Here is an 18,799-nt window from a genome sequence, read left to right as displayed (position 1 = left end):
GATAAAATATTTTCAACACAGCACTTCTAAAAATACTAGTTTTCTTTCAAAAACTTCAATAATTTGTATTTATTTATACACAATACCAGAATCATTTCAGAAAAACAAAAACTACCATGATCAATATAATCAGGCCTCAGGAGATTGAACCATGGCAAAAACCACTGCTGTTCAATGATGCGCTTTGACTTGGTAATGTTCAAAGCCAGTCTGAGCGTTACCTAAAAATGTTCTCACAGAATAAAAAACCCACCAAGGGTTTGGGCTATAACATTAAAAAGCTTTATGCCAAAAACAAAAGACATCAGTTTAGACTCAAGAAAAAGAATCGTTGACATCCACAAAGCAGAAAATAGATATTGTAACGATGGTTAAGTGTTATTGTACAGTGACATGTTGGTGATCTCTTCACACTGTTGTTGTTCCCTTAAGATTCATGTTTGGTTGTGGTACAGGAAGGGGAGGGGGGACCTGGTTTTTTTTGTGTGTGTGTGCCAGGCTGGAGAGAGGAGCTGTACGAGGGCGCTCTCCCCGGAGTTAGCAACCCGCTTGCTTATGTGCGGAATAAACGGACAAACTGAGACCCAACCGTCTGGTTCTTGTGAACGTTACAATATATAAAATTATCTCAGTCTTTCCAAGTGTCAAGAACTGAAATAAGATGTATCAAAATCAAGAGCCACATAGTACAGAACACACCTGGCAGCAGTGCTTTAAGTGGGCCAGTACGCGCCGGTACTCAGTACCGCCACTTCTAAATATAGCTCTTGAGAGTACCGCCACCTCTCCATGCGCCCAGAACGTGCTTTTAGCGTACCGGTACTCTCATTTGCACATCTGTTATAATCGTTTGGCTGCGCTGCCGCTTTTCAGAGCGCCCTTCACAAGCACGCTTCCTAATTCGTCCCACCGAGAGCAGAGACTACATTACCCATACACCAATGTGTTTTACAAGTGAAAAGCGCATGCGTCGCTTTTGCCGTTGTCATGTCAACAACTCAACGTGGTCCGGAGAGTGTGTGTAAAACGCGCAAACAGCTGCTCGTTAAAATACAAAAACAATGAACACTTAATATGCCCTCCTGGCTTCAGACTCTGACTAGTAAAAGAACAAGGTCAGAATCAGAGGACTCGCTGGCTGACACCCCACCAAGCCAGAATGATATCGCTGCAGGTCAGACGCAAGCTAACGAAAGCTGCACTAGTGTCGCAGCCGCGGACGACGGCACTTTTGGCGACGACGAGGACGAGAATGACACCATTTCTACCGACGACAACAGCCGCGTTAGCGAGCATGAGTGGCCAGAATGTTGGTCCCAAGCACAAGTCCGGTATTTCTCCACAAATTACAAGTGGCTGATCAGCAGAAATCAAAAGTTGGGTTGTAGTGTGTGTTGTCAAGTTTGTGCTCGCGTGGACATGCAGCAAGGGCAGAGAGTGTCGCAGGAGTGGAGTGGGTGCTTAATCTCGTCTTTTGGAAGGGACAAGGCTGCACAACAAAACTCACCACGAAAGAAAATAAAAGAGCACAGAGACTCAATTTATCACAAGAAAGCAGTTGAAATAAAAGAGAAGGCAACACAAAATACAATGCAAAAACACACTGAAGATATGAGAAAGGCTGACTACGCTTCAACTTGCAATGTGTTTAGAACAGCTTATAAGATTGGCAAGCATGGGCGTCCCTTTACAGACATGCCAATAGATGTCCAGTTGCAAGTCTTAAATGGTGTCAAGATGGGCAGAGTTTTGCACTCTAATAACTCATGTGCAAATATACTGGATCACATTGCAGCTGAAATGAAAAAGAAGGTAGTCAATGACATAGTGATGAATGAAAGAAAATTGTGTGTGCTCATTGATGAATCCACTACAATAAGTGGAAAGTCTGTGCTTGTCGTGTGCCTGCGGTCAGCTATTTCCAGTGAAAATCCAGACACAATACTTTTTGAACTGATTGAGCTGCAGGGGACCACAGCAAAGGACATCACTGAAGCACTGTTAGGATGTCTTCATAATAATGGCTTTGACCCTCACTACCTACAGGAACATTTGTTGGCATTTGCTTGTGATGGAGCCTCAGTGATGCTTGGGAGGAAAGCAGGAGTTGCTGCACAGCTTTGTTCCAAATTCCCTTACCTGTTTGTCTGGCATTGTTCCAATCACAGACTGGAACTGGCAGTTTGTGATGTTTTGAAGGAGGTAGGAGGAATCAACCACTTTAAAATATTCTTAGATCAGCTTTACTCCCTCTACCATGCATCACCAAAAAACCAAAGGGAGTTAACCGAGAGTGCTCACAATGTTGGACAACGTCTCCTTGTGATAGGCCGTGTTTTATCAGTGCGTTGGGTTGCTTCAAGTGAGAGAACAGTGAAAGCAGTATGGGAGAACTACCAAGCTCTGCAGGTACACTTTACAAGTGCTGCTGCTGATAGCAGCAGTGACTCAAGAGAGAGCAAAATACAAATTAGTTTATAATTTATTTTATGTACATTTTGTTAAAAAAAATTTCAATACCTTTTTGCACATTTTATTTATGTTCAGTAGCTCTTTCTAGCCCAAGCAAATCCACAAACTAATAAAATGATTTATTATTTTGTATAAGGTTGTCTGTTGACTGTTGTATATAAAACCCATTCAATATAGTTGTTGTTACCTCAGGGGAGGCGGAAAAAAAATAGAGTACCGGCACCTCTTTTGGGCCACTTAAAGCACTGCCTGGCAGAGGGAGGAAGTACAAGATTTCAAAGACTCTGGAAAGAAAATTAGTGAGAAATGTGTCTAAAGACCCAAGAACAACTTCAGAGACAATGGTGCATGGCTTAGCCCACTGTAGCCTCAAAGATGACAATGATTAGAACCCTGAACAGTAATAGACTGTCAGGTTGCAGACCAAGAAAAACTCAGCTTCTGTAGAAGAGACACCTTCAAGCCAGACTGAAGTATGTGGACAACCTGGAGAAGAGAGTTGAAACTGGAGACCTTTGCTGCTTATTCATGGAGAAAGAAGGCAGAGGTGTACAAGCCAAATAAAAAGGGTGAAACACGGTTGTGGAAGTATTGTGCTGTGGTGATGCTTCAGTAGTGGGATCTTGTAAAGGTGGCAGGAATCATGAAAAGGAAGGATGTGAAAGTTGAACTTTCTTGACTGGCCTACACAAAGCCCTGACCTGAGTCCTACTGAAAAACTGTGGGGTGACTAAAGTCCATGCCATAAGAACTTCAAATATGGAGGAGCTTGAGAGGTTGAAGAAAGAAGAATAGGCTGGGATTGCTCAGTATGTAAGACTTGCTGAAAACGACAACAAATGATTGTGGGCTGTTATCCAGTAAAAAGGTTACACAACTCCCTATTAGCAGCAGGGAGGCTAAGAATTGGGACCCTGGTATTCTTTGTGGAATAATTTAGCTTCTGTCTGCAAAGTTAAATAATATGAGCATCCAAAATAAAACTTGGGTGTTTGGAAGAGCCATTTGCCGCTCATTTGTGAGTTGTGACTGTGAGTCCAAATTATATATTTATATATTTATATATTTATATTTAAGATCCACACGCCTCCCACCTTATGCAACACAATAATCAGGATTTGGGTTCTTTTCTTATGTAATCTGAAGTTGAGCTCCCCTCTTCCACACTAGTCTGAAAGTACTTTTCTCCACACGCTCGAGGATTGAAGGTAGGTCATACGCCCTATGCTTCACATTAATAGTTAATTGAGTCAAAATGCTTACTTAGCAACTGTCATGCAGACAGGAAACAGAATACAAGGGTGTGTGTCTTCTTGTTGTTCTTTTAGCTTATTAGAAAGTCCCTGCTACACGCATATGATGAGATTAGAGACTGCAGGCAGGACATACCCCCCACTGGACCGTGATTTGTTGCAACATTTCATGTTAACTGGTTTGGACAGTGTAGCTGTGTGTATGTGTCTTATTATGGCAAAATGTCCTCCTTAACAGAGCTCCTGCAGCGGGAACCACACCAAAAGGTTTTGAGGGCTTTGCAAGTATTTTGCGTGTCTATGAATAGATTTTGTCAAAGAAAAGAGAGTCCAAGCTACACAATATGCAGTGATGGATCTTGACAACTGCAAGGGTTGTCAAGATCAAGTTTAAGTATCTTGGGGTCTTGTTCATGAGTGATGGGAGAAGAGAGCTGGAGATTGGCTGCGGTGATGCGGACGCTGTACCGGTCTGTTGTAAGAGAGGTGAGTGTAAAAGCGAAGCTCTCGGTTTACCTGTCGATCTACGTCCCTACCCTCACCTATAGATACGAAGTGTGGGTAGTGACCGAAAGAACAAGGACAAGGATGCCTCCTGGGCGTCTCCTGGGTGAGGTGTTCTGCAATGGGAGGAGGCCCAGGGGCAGACCCAGGACATCCTGGAGAGATTTTTATCTCTCAGCTGGCCTTGGAACGCCTTGGTAAAATAACTTAGAAGGAATTCAAGTTCTAATTTAGGCATCATTGAAATAATCATTATTATTATTTTTTTTGTTTTCCTCAGACTTGATCCATGGGGAGCATTCAAGGAGTTTCTCTGTTTCTTCTGGGCGTGACATTGTCCTTAACTGTAAGTCCTGTCCAAGGTGGAAAGATTCTGGTGTTCCCCGTTGATGGCAGCCATTGGGTGAACATGAACCTGCTGATCCAGAGCCTCCACGCCAAAGGCCATGAAGTCACTGTGGTCCGCACAGCCACTAGCTGGTATGTCAAAGAAGAGGCACCACATTACAGCTCCATCACTGTCACCTTACCAGAGGCTGTCTGCATAGAGGAGCAGGACTTCTTTGTAACTTTCCTGGTCAAGATACTGGAGATCCAAAAACAGGGGACGTCTTTCATGGCTGTCTTGAAGTTCTACTGGGAAGTGCTAGGTTCATTATCAAAAATCTACCAACAAGCTAGTCTGTTAGGTGTAGAAATATTTGAGAACAAGACTCTAATGTCGAAGATACGTGACTCTAATTTTGACCTGGTTCTTATGGACCCTGGACTTCCTGTTGGAGTTATAGTGGCCCACAAACTAAAGCTTCCAGTTGTCTTTAATGTTAAATGGATGACCAGTGGGGATGGCCATTTTGTGGTTGCTCCATCACCAACGTCATATGTCCCAACTTCTGGAAATGCCATATCTGACAAGATGACCTTTTCTGAAAGAGTCAAAAACACATTCCACTACTTCCTCAAAACCTGCATTGACAAGTTTATAGTGTGTCCTCCCTATGATAGAATAGTAGAAAAGTACTTAGGCCCAGATGTGAACTTCTATCAGCTTCTTCAAGGAGTAGACCTGTGGCTCATGAGAGTGGACTTTGTCTTCGAATTCCCCAGGCCTACCATGCCGAACATTGTCTACATTGGAGGATTTCAGTGTAAGCCTGCTGAGGCCTTACCTTCAGAGTTGGAGGAGTTTGTTGAAAGTTCAGGAGAACACGGCTTCATCCTGATGTCTCTGGGGACGCTGGTGAATGGTTTGCCAATAGAAATAACTTCAGAAATCGCAGATGCCTTTGCTCAGCTTCCTCAAAAGGTCGTATGGAGGCATGCTGGTGAACGCCCCAACAATGTGGGGAACAATACCCTTCTGGTGAAATGGATGCCCCAAAACGACTTGCTGGGTCACCCAAAGATAAAAGCCTTTGTGGCTCATGGTGGCACCAATGGGATCTATGAGTCCATGTACCATGGTGTGCCAATTATTGGCATTCCCCTGCTGTTTGACCAGTTTGAAAACATTTTGCGAATGGAAGTTCGAGGAGCTGCTAAAATGGTGGATGTAACAAAAGTCACCCAGCAGAATTTCCTCAAAGTCCTACAAGAAGTTCTTAACAATCCCTCCTACAGAAACAACATGAAGCATCTGTCTGCTCTCCACCGAGACAGACCAATGCATCCTCTGGATGCTGCAGTTTATTGGATTGAGTTTGTTATGAGGCACAAAGGAGCTGCACATTTACGCACCGAGTCTTATAAGATGCCCTGGTATGTGTATCATTCTGTGGATGTTATAAGCTTTTTGTTGGTCATCTTGTTTATGCTGACAGCCTGTGTAGTGGCAGTCATACGATTCACGTGGCTTCGAATGTGCAGGAGGAGGAAACCAAAGCAAGAGTGACTCCTCGAATGAAGATGGATCCAATCAAAATGTTGTATTGATATTCTAGATTTTTCTTGTTGTCGACCAATCGAAAATAAAATACTAAACTTTAAAGTCCTGGAATACTATTGTTGCTGCAATGCTTATAAGTTTGTTTTTCTTTTTTTTTTTTTTGGGGGGGGGGGGGGGAGTTGCTCCAGAAAGAGCATCCACTGTAACAGAAATGTGCCAAATCAAAGATGGGGAGCTTCCTGCTATGGTGAAAAAGAGAGCAGTCAAAATAGCTTCTATTTCTTCAGATTTAATATTTCAAAATGAATTATCTAATATGTACCAGTTTTTCTTTATTGTATTTCAGTCATATCTAAATAACAAATTACTTTTAAGAATTTCAGATAGGACAGCAGGTGACTGACAGGTGCAATAGATTGAAAACAAGTTCAGCAAGACATTCTCAGAAGACTTAGTCATTTAAACATGAAATTTCAATTCAAAACAAACATATTTCCACATTTTGTGTGAAAGGGGCAGGAATTTCTGCATGTGTAGTCTATGAAATTAAAACACATTAAGAAATTTGAGGTTGTATTGTTGTATGTGTTGCATGGGATTTTAACATATATTATAAGACATTTCTTATTATTAAAAAACTTTATTTACATATTGAACACATTTATGTTTTCCACATGTAAACACACGTGGTTTGTATGTTTTGTCTTTCACCTTGCAGTTAGCTACCAAAATGAGTTCAATAAGTAATTCTCCAATAAACTTAAGAAAAGTGAATAGCATGTCATGCAGTTTTTGTGTTATCCTTGCGTAGACTGTCTGCTGTTATGTGCTGTGCTGCACAGTGATGCATGAGTAAACATATACAATTATCCCATTGATAGTGGGAGGAGGTAAAGGTTGGCTTAATTTGTCTGACTAAGCTTTAAGCACAGCATTTGAAACTTATCAACAAAGGACCAAACCATCAGGAAGCCTAATGCTTAATAATTAAACAGAGTGAGTCTTCAGGCTGAATCCTCCCGTGGTTCCTGTTCTGAAATACAGTCATTGGTTAGGACAGAGAAAAAGGCAGAAAATGTTAGACACATCTCTGCAGGCTTGGACAGGTAACACATTCTCACATCAATCAGGCTGCTGAACAAGAGCATCATAAGAAGCTTTTCATAAGCAATTACTGCTGTATTATTATTTTATTAATTCAGCACCATTACATTTCTCCTAAATATGATTCGAGTTTATTACTGACTTTTTACATGGAGTATTTTTTATTGGTGTTTTACCAAAACAGTAATTCATTTTTTATATAATTGCATAAAATTAAAAAAAAAAAGTCTAATCTGAATTTATGTCAAAGCATCAGTTACACTTTAATTAACAGATTTTGAAACATAAAGCCACTAATATATGATGCTGTAACATTGTAGACAAAGCTAAACAGCAGTATATAAGTAATTATAATCATCTCCAGCTGCAACACTGACATGATATACACACCAATAAATCAATAATTATCATCAGCACAAGGAGTTTTTTTACTTAAAGAACATTTACTGTGGGTATGTAATAAACATTTTGCTAAAGCTAAATTTTGTGTCATAATTTCTGCATTTCGGCTGAGCATTGTGCTCATGGCTACCCATCTGAAATATCCTGGAAACGTCCTCGGTTTCTAAGACCACATTCGGTCATTTTTCACACACAGACTCTAAAAGTATGAATGTTACCAGCTCCATGGTCACAGCTCATAAGAGGAAACCCTTTCATTGTTTGAATGAACTTTTACTGCCTTGATTCATTTCAACCTTATTCCACAGTTCCCTCAAATCTACAGAGTTTTACAGCTGATTATTTCGCTGATATCAACACCATTTTACAAACAAGATCAACATTTAGCCCCTAAAAAACCTGGTACCTTGTATTGATTAGAGAAAAAGAAACCAAACTCTAAATTATTTTGCTGTTTTATTTCATTTGTTTCATATGAAACTCTGGTGGTCTGAATCTGTGCTTTGAATACTGAAGTTGGTATAAGGGAAAAACCCTAAACGGTGGTGTTGACTGCTCAACACTTGTGGGTTTTGATTTGAAATTAAAATGAACACTAGATATATCTTTTAGATATATTTTAATCAATGGGCAATAGTGGTTTACAGGAGTGGGTGAGTGGGAGGATTATAAGGTTCAAAAATGAATAAGAAAGTGTTTACATGTTTACATGTGCAACTTCTGCAGTTCCTCTGCTGTCTCCAAACGCGAGCCAGTCCTCACAGACTTTACAGCAGAAGGAAAGATGTTTACAGCTTGATACATGAAACCTTTTTTTGTTTTCTGGGGGTAAGGTCTACCTTTATAACAACTGCATCATGGGAGACGTTTTCTATAACTTGTATTTTTACATTTTTTTAAGACTCAAAGTTTGGAGAGTGGCTGGCTTTTGACACGTGTACCAACACATGTATCCACTACATGATTATTTCTGACTCCAAGAAACTAAAATGCAAGAGCAACACCGAATAGCAGTCAAAATTCAACGTGAATCTTTCAGCCCCTGCTGCTAGTATCAAGAAAGCTCATGTCTCCCATTTCATGCACACAAATAAATCACATTTATGCTCATATTTTATGGCATAGGTATCGTCTTTGGTTTGATCCATTAGCCATGGCTGTGTGTAAGTAATTATGAGAATTAAGTAGGTAAAGTCAGTAGCGGCTGCGCACCCTGCAGGTGCAGTCTAATCACTATGAATTTCCATTCGAGGGGTAATTATTTGACCTCTAGTAATTTTCCACACTTTTTTCGAGAGCTAAAAAGCTTCACATGTTCCCAGATATTAAAGGATATATATTTATGCTACTTTTATAGATTAAACAGGCATTCATTCTGATGAGTCTGATTCTGTCTTTACCTTGTATATCAGCAGCACTGTGGTGTTGGGATTAACACTGATTACTATACAAATGCAATCATATTAAAAACTGTATAAATGTTACACCTCTTTAAAATGTTATTTTTTGTATTGTTCCACTAAGGTCACAGGAAGCTGTGAGGGCTGCTGTGTGCATTGCTCCAGTGTCAACCTATTGGTTCTCTCAAGGTTATTTCCTGAGAATGCCGAGAGCTTTTGCAAACTCCCAGAATTTGCAATTCCAGGTTTTTTCTTTTGTCATTGGAATGTTCTTACTTTCTAGGAACAGGGATATCTCACTGGTTGAGCTCATACAGATCAAGACCACACTGGCTTTATTCTGTTTAAGAAGATATTGTGTTACTCCACAGTTTTTGTGTGTGTGCCACAGAGTATGTGCTCTGTAGGAAGACTACTTCCCTTTCCTCTCCCAACCCTAAACTGCGCACATGCATATGAAACCCACGGGTTACACACTCCTACCACCTTATGCAACACAGTAATTAGGATTTGGGTTCTTTTCTCCTGCACTCTGAAGCTGAGCTCCTTTCTCTCAGAGAGGATCCAAAGTACTTTTGTCCACATTCTCAGGCATTTAAGGTAGGTTACAACACTTTCTATCCTTCACAGTAACAGTTAAACTATTATAAATGCTTACTCAGCACTTCCGAAATAAACTCAGAAGACTTAGTTGTTTTTTCTTCAGCAGCTGGCATTCAGAAAAGAAACTGAATACAAGGGCATGTTTCTTCCTCTTTGGTGTTTTTAGCTTGTTAGAAAATCCCTGCTAAATGTAGATGACGAGATTAGAGACTGCAGGCATTACTCAGGACATACATGCACCCCCTGAACTTTGATTTGTTGCAACATTTCATGTTACACAGTGAGGTTAGCCTGTGTGTGATCTCGTTATGGCAAAGTGATCCTTGAGGGAGCTCCTATAGCAGAAACTACTCCAAAAAGCTCTGAGTTTGTTGCAAGTATTATGTGTGCCTGGACAGATTCAGTCAAAGTAACAAAGTCCAAACTAAACAATATGCAGTGATGCATCTTTCTAGGTATGATGTCATGATCCAATCCAGTCAGAGTTCAAAGAGGTGTGGGTGTTACTTAACCTCTGTTAAATGTAGCAATAAATAGAGCACAGGTTGGGCATTTAGTGGTTTTTAGTATGGTTTAATTTACAAATGATAGCTGCAGAAAACAACAGGAAATGTGGCTTAAAGAAGAATTAAAATGCTATATTACACAGAACTGTATATTTAGAGTTAATGCACACAGTGTGCATTTATGAGCAGAATGTGACAAACCATTATTTTAATAACCAGAGAAGATCTTGTGGGGGCATCTGCCTCCACAATGATGTCAGCCACATACCTCTAAGATTCTGCGACTTTATGTTACACGATTGTTGCAGACACAAAGTCACTGCACAGAAAGAGAAACAGACATATATTAATCAACTGCTCGAGTTTTAAAGTGATTCAACACATACGCAGAGTAAAAAGCTCCACTGATCTCTGACATCTGGCAAAAATTCTTCTCTTGTTGTTGTTGGTCGCTCAGACAGTGATGTTATTAAACTGTTCCAAGTCATTTTAAATGCAGTGTTTTGAATACACGCAGTGTGAGCTCACCAGTGGCACACTATAGGTGCTTTGTACATTGAATACAACCTTTGAAGTATAGTATGGTCATTTAATAACAAATAGACCACCATTATGATGACAGGGACCTCCAGGCGCAAAACCAGTAATCATCAGTTGTCCATGGATGTTGTTTTTGGACTAAATAATGTTATGATTTGGCCCTGTTTGGCCAAAGTCAAGCTTTTTGGAGCTGTCTGAAGTACATGCTACCGGAAAAAAAACACAAAAACAAAACAAATAAAACTTTAGACAGCTTTGGCAGACAGCTCACAACCTCAGAAAGTCGGCTGAAATGTTCAAGGTGAAATGAGATCTTTTCAAGTTGTGGAAAAGACATTTAGAAAAGAAGACACGTTTACATAGAAACCAATTGATTATTGATTGGGTTATCTCTGAAGAGACGTATTTCACTTTACAAATATCGTTTCCATTTAGTTTTTTAAATGAGTTGTTGCTGGATGTGACTGTGTCATTGCATTATTACACTATCAATGTTCTGTAAGGAGTGACACACTATATATCCTACATTAAGTGTTGTGGAAGATTTTCCACTGATACTGTGCAGATCTTCCAGATGACTCAAAATGTGCATAAAACACCAACTGTAGTGGAAAGTCACTGTGTGCACTAGTTAGATGCATTATACTCTTATAGCTTTGCCAACATTTTATTTTGGCCCAGGGCAAAAACAGCCATGGACTGATTGACACACACCAAGAAAGTGGCATATTTAGACACAATGGCTCTTCTCTGTCTTGCTTATACAGAGCCTTCGGTCCTTTTTTGTGTTTCTTGAGTAATAGTTTATTGTGTTTGTCTTTGCCAAGACACAAGTACAGTATTGGGTCTCTAATAGACACTTGGAAACACCTCCCCCTGTATTTAACTGCTGGATTTCCTCACTGAGAGGCCACCAGCAGTTCAGGTCAACAACAGCACATCAAGCAGGGATGTCTGCTGAGTCGTCTTCTCTTCACTCTGCTGACCCACAACCATACCCCACACTACAGCAATAACCTCTTTATTAGATTTGCAGGTTTATTTATGGTTTATTTATATTTATTTTTGGCGTTCAGTCAAATTAACAAAGTCCAAACTAAACAATATGCAGTGATGCAACTTTATAGGGATATTGTCAAAGTTTGGCACACATACATACATTATTGTGCACATCCTGAAATTGTACATATATTTATTCTCATAATTCTCACATTCCTGCTCTTATAATTGGCTTGTTTCTTACATTTCTTTGTTTTGCACACCACTGTTGCTTGTGAAGCTTGCAGAAAAGAATCTCACTCACATGTGCTGTACCAGTGATGTGACGTGACAATAAAAGTGATTTGATTTGATTTGATGATACAACTATGGTGGGTTTCAACAGCAAAAATGATGAGACATACTACAGAAGTGAGGTATCTCAATTAGTATGTGGTGCAGTGAAAACAATCTAGACAAGTGACAGCCCTAGTACCCATCATGTGCACCTTCTACTGAGGCATGATTGAGAGCATCTTCACCAGCTGCATCTCTGTGTGGTTTGAAGACTCAACCACCTTGAGCCACAGAATATAGTAAATGGAGCAGGGAAGCTATCTGGGGCCTCAATCTTCTCCCTCCCTCTACAAAACTGTTAGTATTGCGGGTGATCCCACAAACCCCTCACACAGCTTTTTTAGTCTCGTGACCCCAGAGAAAAGTTCTGGGTGGTTCCACCAGGTTTCATCAGCCAGGCTGTCGTGATAGTGAACTTCCTCCCTCACCTCTTTACCCACTCAGAGTTATCTGCTCTCAAAAAGATGCTCCATGTCTTAGCCTTTACTTTACATGAAGGACTTTCATTCTGATGTTTCCTCACTTGCAATAATTGATGGAGGCTTTTAATAAATCATTGATACTTTATATTTTTACATAAAGAAATGCAATAGCGTATATACCTTTAAGAATTCTTGTAAGCCTCAAATGTATTTGTGCATAGAAAGCAATAATAGAATCTAGGCTTTAATGTATCTTGTGTAATTCATTTTAATATGCTGAGACCTAATATGTAATTTCGAATCTGTATCTGTATGCACACTGTGGATCAGGAGGATATGACATTTGATTTCTGTGTATGTCCTGAACATAGAGCAGAACTCACAATTAAGTTGACTTTGACTTGAAGTATTTAACCTTCATACATGGATGCATTCATTCATATCAGGTCATGACACAGTGCATGCCTATGTCTTACCATTATATGGTAATACATATCTTACCATTATATTCAAAACTTTTGCAACAGTATTAGATGCTGAGAGACAATTGTTCGCCCAAGACCTACAAAATCCATGTAAAGACATGGTATTGTCTGCCAGGACATTGTGATTAGAGTCCTGTGGGGTTTTTTTTGTTTTGAACTAGTATTTGTTTTTCTTCTCTTTTTATTTTTTACCTTTATTTTTGCACACCTGCCAGGTTTAGGCAATTTTAACTACCTGCTTAGAAATAAGAAAGCTATCTAAGTAGCACCATTCAAAAAGACAACCCTTTCAACTCAATCAATAATTCTGTAATCTGGTGGGTCCTGCAACTTAAATAAGTTTGCCAGTTGGAAGAAATTCAAGATGTCATTTATGCATCACTTGTACAATCATACTTGCAACATTGACTGTGAACTTAACAGTTAAATTATAATTGTTCTATGGTTTTCCTCAGACTTGATCCATGGGGAGCATTCAAGGAGTTTCTCTGTTTCTTCTGGGGGTGACTTTGTCACTACTTCCAAGTCCTGTCCAGGGTGGAAAGATTCTGGTGTTCCCCGTTGATGGCAGCCATTGGGTGAACATGAACCTGCTGATCCAGAGCCTCCACGCCAAAGGCCATGAAGTCACTGTGGTCCGCACAGCCACTAGCTGGTATGTCAAAGAAGAGGCACCACATTACAGCTCCATCACTGTCACCTTACCAGAGGCTGTCTGCATAGAGGAGCAGGACTTCTATGTAGCTTTCCTGGTCAAGATACTGGAAATCAAAAAACAAGGGGCATCTTTGATGGCCTTCATAAAGTTCTACTGGGAAATGATAGGTTCATTATCAAAAATCCACCAACAAGCTAGTCTGTTAGGTGTAGAAATATTTGAGAACAAGACTCTAATGTCGAAGATACGTGACTCTAATTTTGACCTGGTTCTTATGGACCCTGGACTTCCTGTTGGAGTTATAGTGGCCCACAAACTAAAGCTTCCAGTTGTTTTTAACGTCAGATGGATCACCAGTGGGGAAGGTCATTTTGTGGTTGCTCCATCACCAACGTCATATGTCCCAACTTCTGGAAATGCCATATCTGACAAGATGACCTTTTTTGAAAGAGTCAAAAACACATTCCACTACTTCCTCAACACCTGCATTGACAAGTTTATAGTGTGTCCTCCCTATGATAGAATGGTAGAAAAGTACTTAGGCCCAGATGTGAACTTCTATCAGCTTCTTCAAGGAGTAGACCTGTGGCTCATGAGAGTGGACTTTGTCTTCGAATTCCCCAGGCCTACCATGCCGAACATTGTCTACATTGGAGGATTTCAGTGTAAGCCTGCTGAGGCCTTACCTTCAGAGTTGGAGGAGTTTGTTGAAAGTTCAGGAGAACACGGCTTCATCCTGATGTCTCTGGGGACGCTGGTGAATGGTTTGCCAATAGAAATAACTTCAGAAATCGCAGCTGCCTTTGCTCAGCTTCCTCAAAAGGTCGTATGGAGGCATGCTGGTGAACGCCCCAACAATGTGGGGAACAATACCCTTCTGGTGAAATGGATGCCCCAAAACGACTTGCTGGGTCACCCAAAGATAAAAGCCTTTGTGGCTCATGGTGGCGCCAATGGGATCTATGAGTCCATGTACCATGGTGTGCCAATTATTGGCATTCCCCTGCTGTTTGACCAGTTTGAAAACATTTTGCGAATGGAAGTTCGAGGAGCTGCTAAAATGGTGGATGTAACAAAAGTCACCCAGCAGAATTTCCTCAAAGTCCTACAAGAAGTTCTTAACAATCCCTCCTACAGAAACAACATGAAGCATCTGTCTGCTCTCCACCGAGACAGACCAATGCATCCTCTGGATGCTGCAGTTTACTGGATTGAGTTTGTTATGAGGCACAAAGGAGCTGCACATTTACGCACCGAGTCTTATAAGATGCCCTGGTATGTGTATCATTCTGTGGATGTTATAAGCTTTTTGTTGGTCATCTTGTTTATGCTGACAGCCTGTGTAGTGGCAGTCATACGATTCACGTGGCTTCGAATGTGCAGGAGGAGGAAACCAAAGCAAGAGTGACTCCTCGAATGAAGATGGATCCAATCAAAATGTTGTATTGATATTCTAGTCAAAGGAGCTTGCAAAGAAAAGTGTCTGGACTTCTTTACGTTACCTTCTTTACGTTTTCAAGTAACTTAAAGAAGTCCAGACGCTTTTCTTTGCAAGCTTCTTTGACTACGATGACCTGGATGACTGAGAACCTTCACAGACATATTGATATTCAAGATTTTTCTTGTCTTTACCCAATCATATGAAAAGACCAAATCTTACTTGAGATTTCTCCTGGGTTAGTCGTTCTTTACTGCTGCTCAGCCTAAAAGAGAGACACGTATGTGAGGATGCTGTTTGTAGATTACAGCTCAGCATTCAATACCATCGTTCCCTCGAAGCTGGACAGGAAACTGCAGGATCTAGGACTGAGCAGCTCCCTCTGCAGCTGGATCCTTAGCTTCCTGTCTGACAGACGCCAGGTGGTCAGACTGGGCAGCATCACCTCATCCCCCATCACACTGAACACTGGTGCTCCACAGGGGTGTGTACTGAGCCCTCTCCTGTACTCACTCTACACCTACGACTGCACAGCCACTAACAGCTCCAACATCATTGTGAAGTTTGCGGACGACACTACAGTGGTGGGTCTTATCACCAATGGTGATGAGACGGCTTACAGGGAGGAGGTCAGCGCCCTGACCCACTGGTGTCAAGACAACCATCTCACCCTCAACGTCGCAAAGACAAAGGAGTTGATAGTGGACTTCCGGAGGTGCAGAGAAGTACACACCCCCATCACCATCAACGGCGCTGCTGTGGAGAGAGTGAGCAGCTTCCGGTTCCTTGGAGTACATCTGGCTGAGGATCTTACGTGGTCAGTACACACAAACAAAACAGTGAAGAAGGCGCAGCAGCGCCTCTTCTTTCTCAGGAGACTGAAAAGATTCGGCATGAGCCCCCCATCCTCAGGACCTTCTATCACTGTGCCATTGAGAGCATCCTCACTGGATGCATCACCACCTGGTATGGCAACAGCACCGCCTACAACCGCAAAGCTCTCCAGCGAGTAGTGCGGTGCTCTGAACGGATAATTGGAGGTGAGCTTCCCTCCCTCCAAGACATCTACAGGAAGCGGTGCCTGAGGAAAGCGGGGAGGATCATCAAGGACTCCAGTCACCCCAGCCATAAACTGTTCAGACTGCTTCCATCAGGAAGGAGGTTCTGCAGCATCCGGTCCCGTACCAGCAGACTGAGAGACAGCTTCTTCCACCAGGCCATCAGACTGCTGAACACGTCATAGACACCTCAGCTTCACTACTGGAACTTCAACATTATGCACTCCACACTGTATATAAATGCCACTTGTTTTGCACATATTCAACTCTGTATATTTTATATATTTTATTATTATTATTATTATTATTATTTTATTTTTTTACTATTTAATTTGTAAAAATGTGTATACACACACACACACACACACACACACACACACACACACACACACACACGTAGGAAAATATTTAGTATACACATCCAGAAATGCATACACTATTATATATTGTACATATATTTCTTAGTTTCAGGTTGGCCATTCTTGTATTTTGCTCGTTTGTGTTGTTGTGTTTGCACATCTCTGTTGCTTGTGGGGCTCGCACACAAGAATTTCACTCGCATGTGCTGTGCCAGTGTGCCTGCACATGTGATGTGACAATAAAAAGTGATTTGATTTGATTTGATTTGATAAAAGGAACAAATAATGAACAAAGCCAGCCCGGACATTCTGTTGCAGTTATATCTCTTGGCTTTCCTGGGAACACCTTGATGTTTTCCTGGACAAACTGGAGGAGGTAGCTAGGAAGATGGAGGTCTGGGCTTCTCTGCTTAGGCTTCTGCCCCCGCGACCTGGGCCCAGCTGTTATAAAATGGATGGATAGAAAGTAAAAAGTAAATATGGAACACAATAAAAAAAAACATCCTTACACTAACTTATCCTCCAAAGATCCTGCATCCTAATATAGGGACAGAGTATTTTTCTTTTTGGCCTGTTCCATAAACTACAAAGGTTTTAGGACTGTCTATTTGATTCAAATCACTCTGGTGCTGTCACTGTCACTTAATGCTAATACAAAGTAAGTGATGCAATATTAAACTTCCAATGGTGAGCAATATCTGACTATGAAAAGAAATTTTTCATAGTCAGATTTTCTTCATATTTTGCTAGGGACATATCAAAAGCTTAGTGAAATGTGCAAACAATAATGAAAATACAGAATATACAGCCTGCCTTAGCAGCTCCAAACCGGGCCCATGACTTATGTCTGTGAAAGTTCTCAGTCATCCAGGCCCATGACTGTACCTCCACAATGTTTTACAGTTGGCTGTAGACACTGTTCTACCTTGTTCCACATCCTCTTCTTTACTTACTGCAGAACCAAAAGTTGCCACTGATTTTCTGTCTAATTTTTATGTAATTTGGGACACCTTAGCTTTCATTTCCTGTTTCCCGTCCTTGTAAATGGCTTCTTAACAGCCACCCTTCAACTTGGGACCATTTCTGATGATAGATTTTAGGTCTGATACTTCATTGTTTGTCTTCGCTTGTCCAGTTTCTTCAAATTTTTTAAGAACACACTGCACAACATGACAAGATACGTCAGGTTTTCAGCTAATAACTCTTTGGGTAACCCTTTGTCCGTGCGAAAATACTAAACTGGACTGAAAATGAGTGAAAAAGCCGCTGAAGAAAAACACAAAAGCCTGGAGAACTATCAGTCAACACCACTTTAAATTGCAAAAAAGCCTTGCTCCTTGGAATCAAAATATAAAGAAATGAAGGGTGGCTCAAGAGTTTTGGACAGTACTGTGGCAGCCAAACACGAGAGAAAATAATCTGTTAAATGTGAAGATTTGACTTTTATGGATCTGACTGACTTTTAATGTTCTGTTCAATAAGAGTCAAAACGACCAGCTAAGCTCATCACTAAAGGTTTTATAGTAGCCAATCTCTGTTTCCCCACAGAACTCACATTTAAGGCATTTCTGAATGGTCACACATCTGTGTTCAGCCTGTGTTTATAACCGCACAAACAGCAAATGCACCTCATGCTCATGTTTCAGTAATTTTACAATACAGTAGTGTCCAGCTGTTTTAGTAAGTCAATGGGTCTTGTCTAAAATAACTATCTGAAACAAAACACAAGCCTTGCTGCGAGCAGTTGCATAAAGGAACTATATTCTTTCTACTGTTTACATCCACTAACCAATAGAAGTGTGGAGCCAGCTAACATTACAGAGGAAGTACAAGCTTAACTACCCAGAACCATCCTTTGTTCTTGAATAATCACAAGGTTTGTGGATTATTTTTAGTAAATGGGTTATAATTCACTGCTGTTTTTCAAATGTATTTTCAGCCATGTTAGCCTCAGACTGAAGGTAGATGGATAAAAGGAGACGGATATGTACATTTGATTATCATATTTACATTTACATTCAATAAATAAATTCACATTTAATAAATGCTGGAAAGCTGAATGCTCGGTTACTGTTAATGTGGAATTTTGACATAGAATCAGTGAATGTGTAATTTGTAAGCCATGAGTGTGTTTTTAGCACTGTTACTGTGAACTGATGTGTAGTTCTGATGTTTAACAAGCTATGGAAAAACTGAATAATTTACCTTATTTTAATGTTCTTTCAATATTTATGTGATGCAAATGTATGTTGTTTAATAACACTTGAAGACAAAATACTTGATTAAAATTTAAAAAATGAAACTTTTTGTCAGAAGCTTTATTTGTTCTGGAAAGTCCGGCATGAGATAAATAAGGATTCTTTTAAAGTGATAAT

General features: G+C 40.5%; 1 protein-coding gene and 2 pseudogenes across 3 annotated transcripts; all 3 read left to right on the top strand.

Moving 5' to 3' along the window:
• The first annotated feature begins 1,074 nt into the window (after window positions 1–1,074).
• Window positions 1,075–2,481, top strand: LOC147323832 (E3 SUMO-protein ligase KIAA1586-like). Its single transcript, XM_086304839.1, has one exon. It carries the CDS (start codon window positions 1,075–1,077, stop codon window positions 2,479–2,481), a length of 1,407 nt encoding a protein of 468 aa, XP_086160965.1.
• Window positions 2,482–3,664: 1,183 nt separating this feature from the next.
• On the top strand, window positions 3,665–6,256 carry LOC147323831 (UDP-glucuronosyltransferase 2B31 pseudogene; annotated as a pseudogene). The gene is made up of 2 exons (XR_015130843.1): window positions 3,665–3,680; window positions 4,510–6,256. The product of XR_015130843.1 is annotated as a UDP-glucuronosyltransferase 2B31 pseudogene (transcript).
• A 3,249-nt stretch (window positions 6,257–9,505) lies between these two features.
• On the top strand, window positions 9,506–14,986 carry LOC147323830 (UDP-glucuronosyltransferase 2B31 pseudogene; annotated as a pseudogene). The gene is made up of 2 exons (XR_015130792.1): window positions 9,506–9,620; window positions 13,367–14,986. The product of XR_015130792.1 is annotated as a UDP-glucuronosyltransferase 2B31 pseudogene (transcript).
• The last annotated feature ends 3,813 nt before the right edge of the window (window positions 14,987–18,799 follow it).

Source organism: Aulonocara sp. 'chitande type north' Nkhata Bay, linkage group LG8 (assembly GCF_057382095.1).
Source record: "Aulonocara sp. 'chitande type north' Nkhata Bay isolate Kocher_YH1m ecotype deep benthic linkage group LG8, A_spYH_male_GT1.1, whole genome shotgun sequence".
Lineage (NCBI taxonomy): Eukaryota > Metazoa > Chordata > Actinopteri > Cichliformes > Cichlidae > Aulonocara > Aulonocara sp. 'chitande type north' Nkhata Bay.
The sequence above is the reverse complement of the archived record's forward strand: the minus strand, read 5'-3'. Positions and strand labels throughout refer to the sequence as shown.

What these genes read in the sequence shown, in the direction of transcription:
- LOC147323832 (XM_086304839.1), top strand. Translation starts at nt 1,075, where the DNA reads ATGCCCTCCTGGCTTCAGACTCTGACTAGTAAAAGAACAAGGTCAGAA.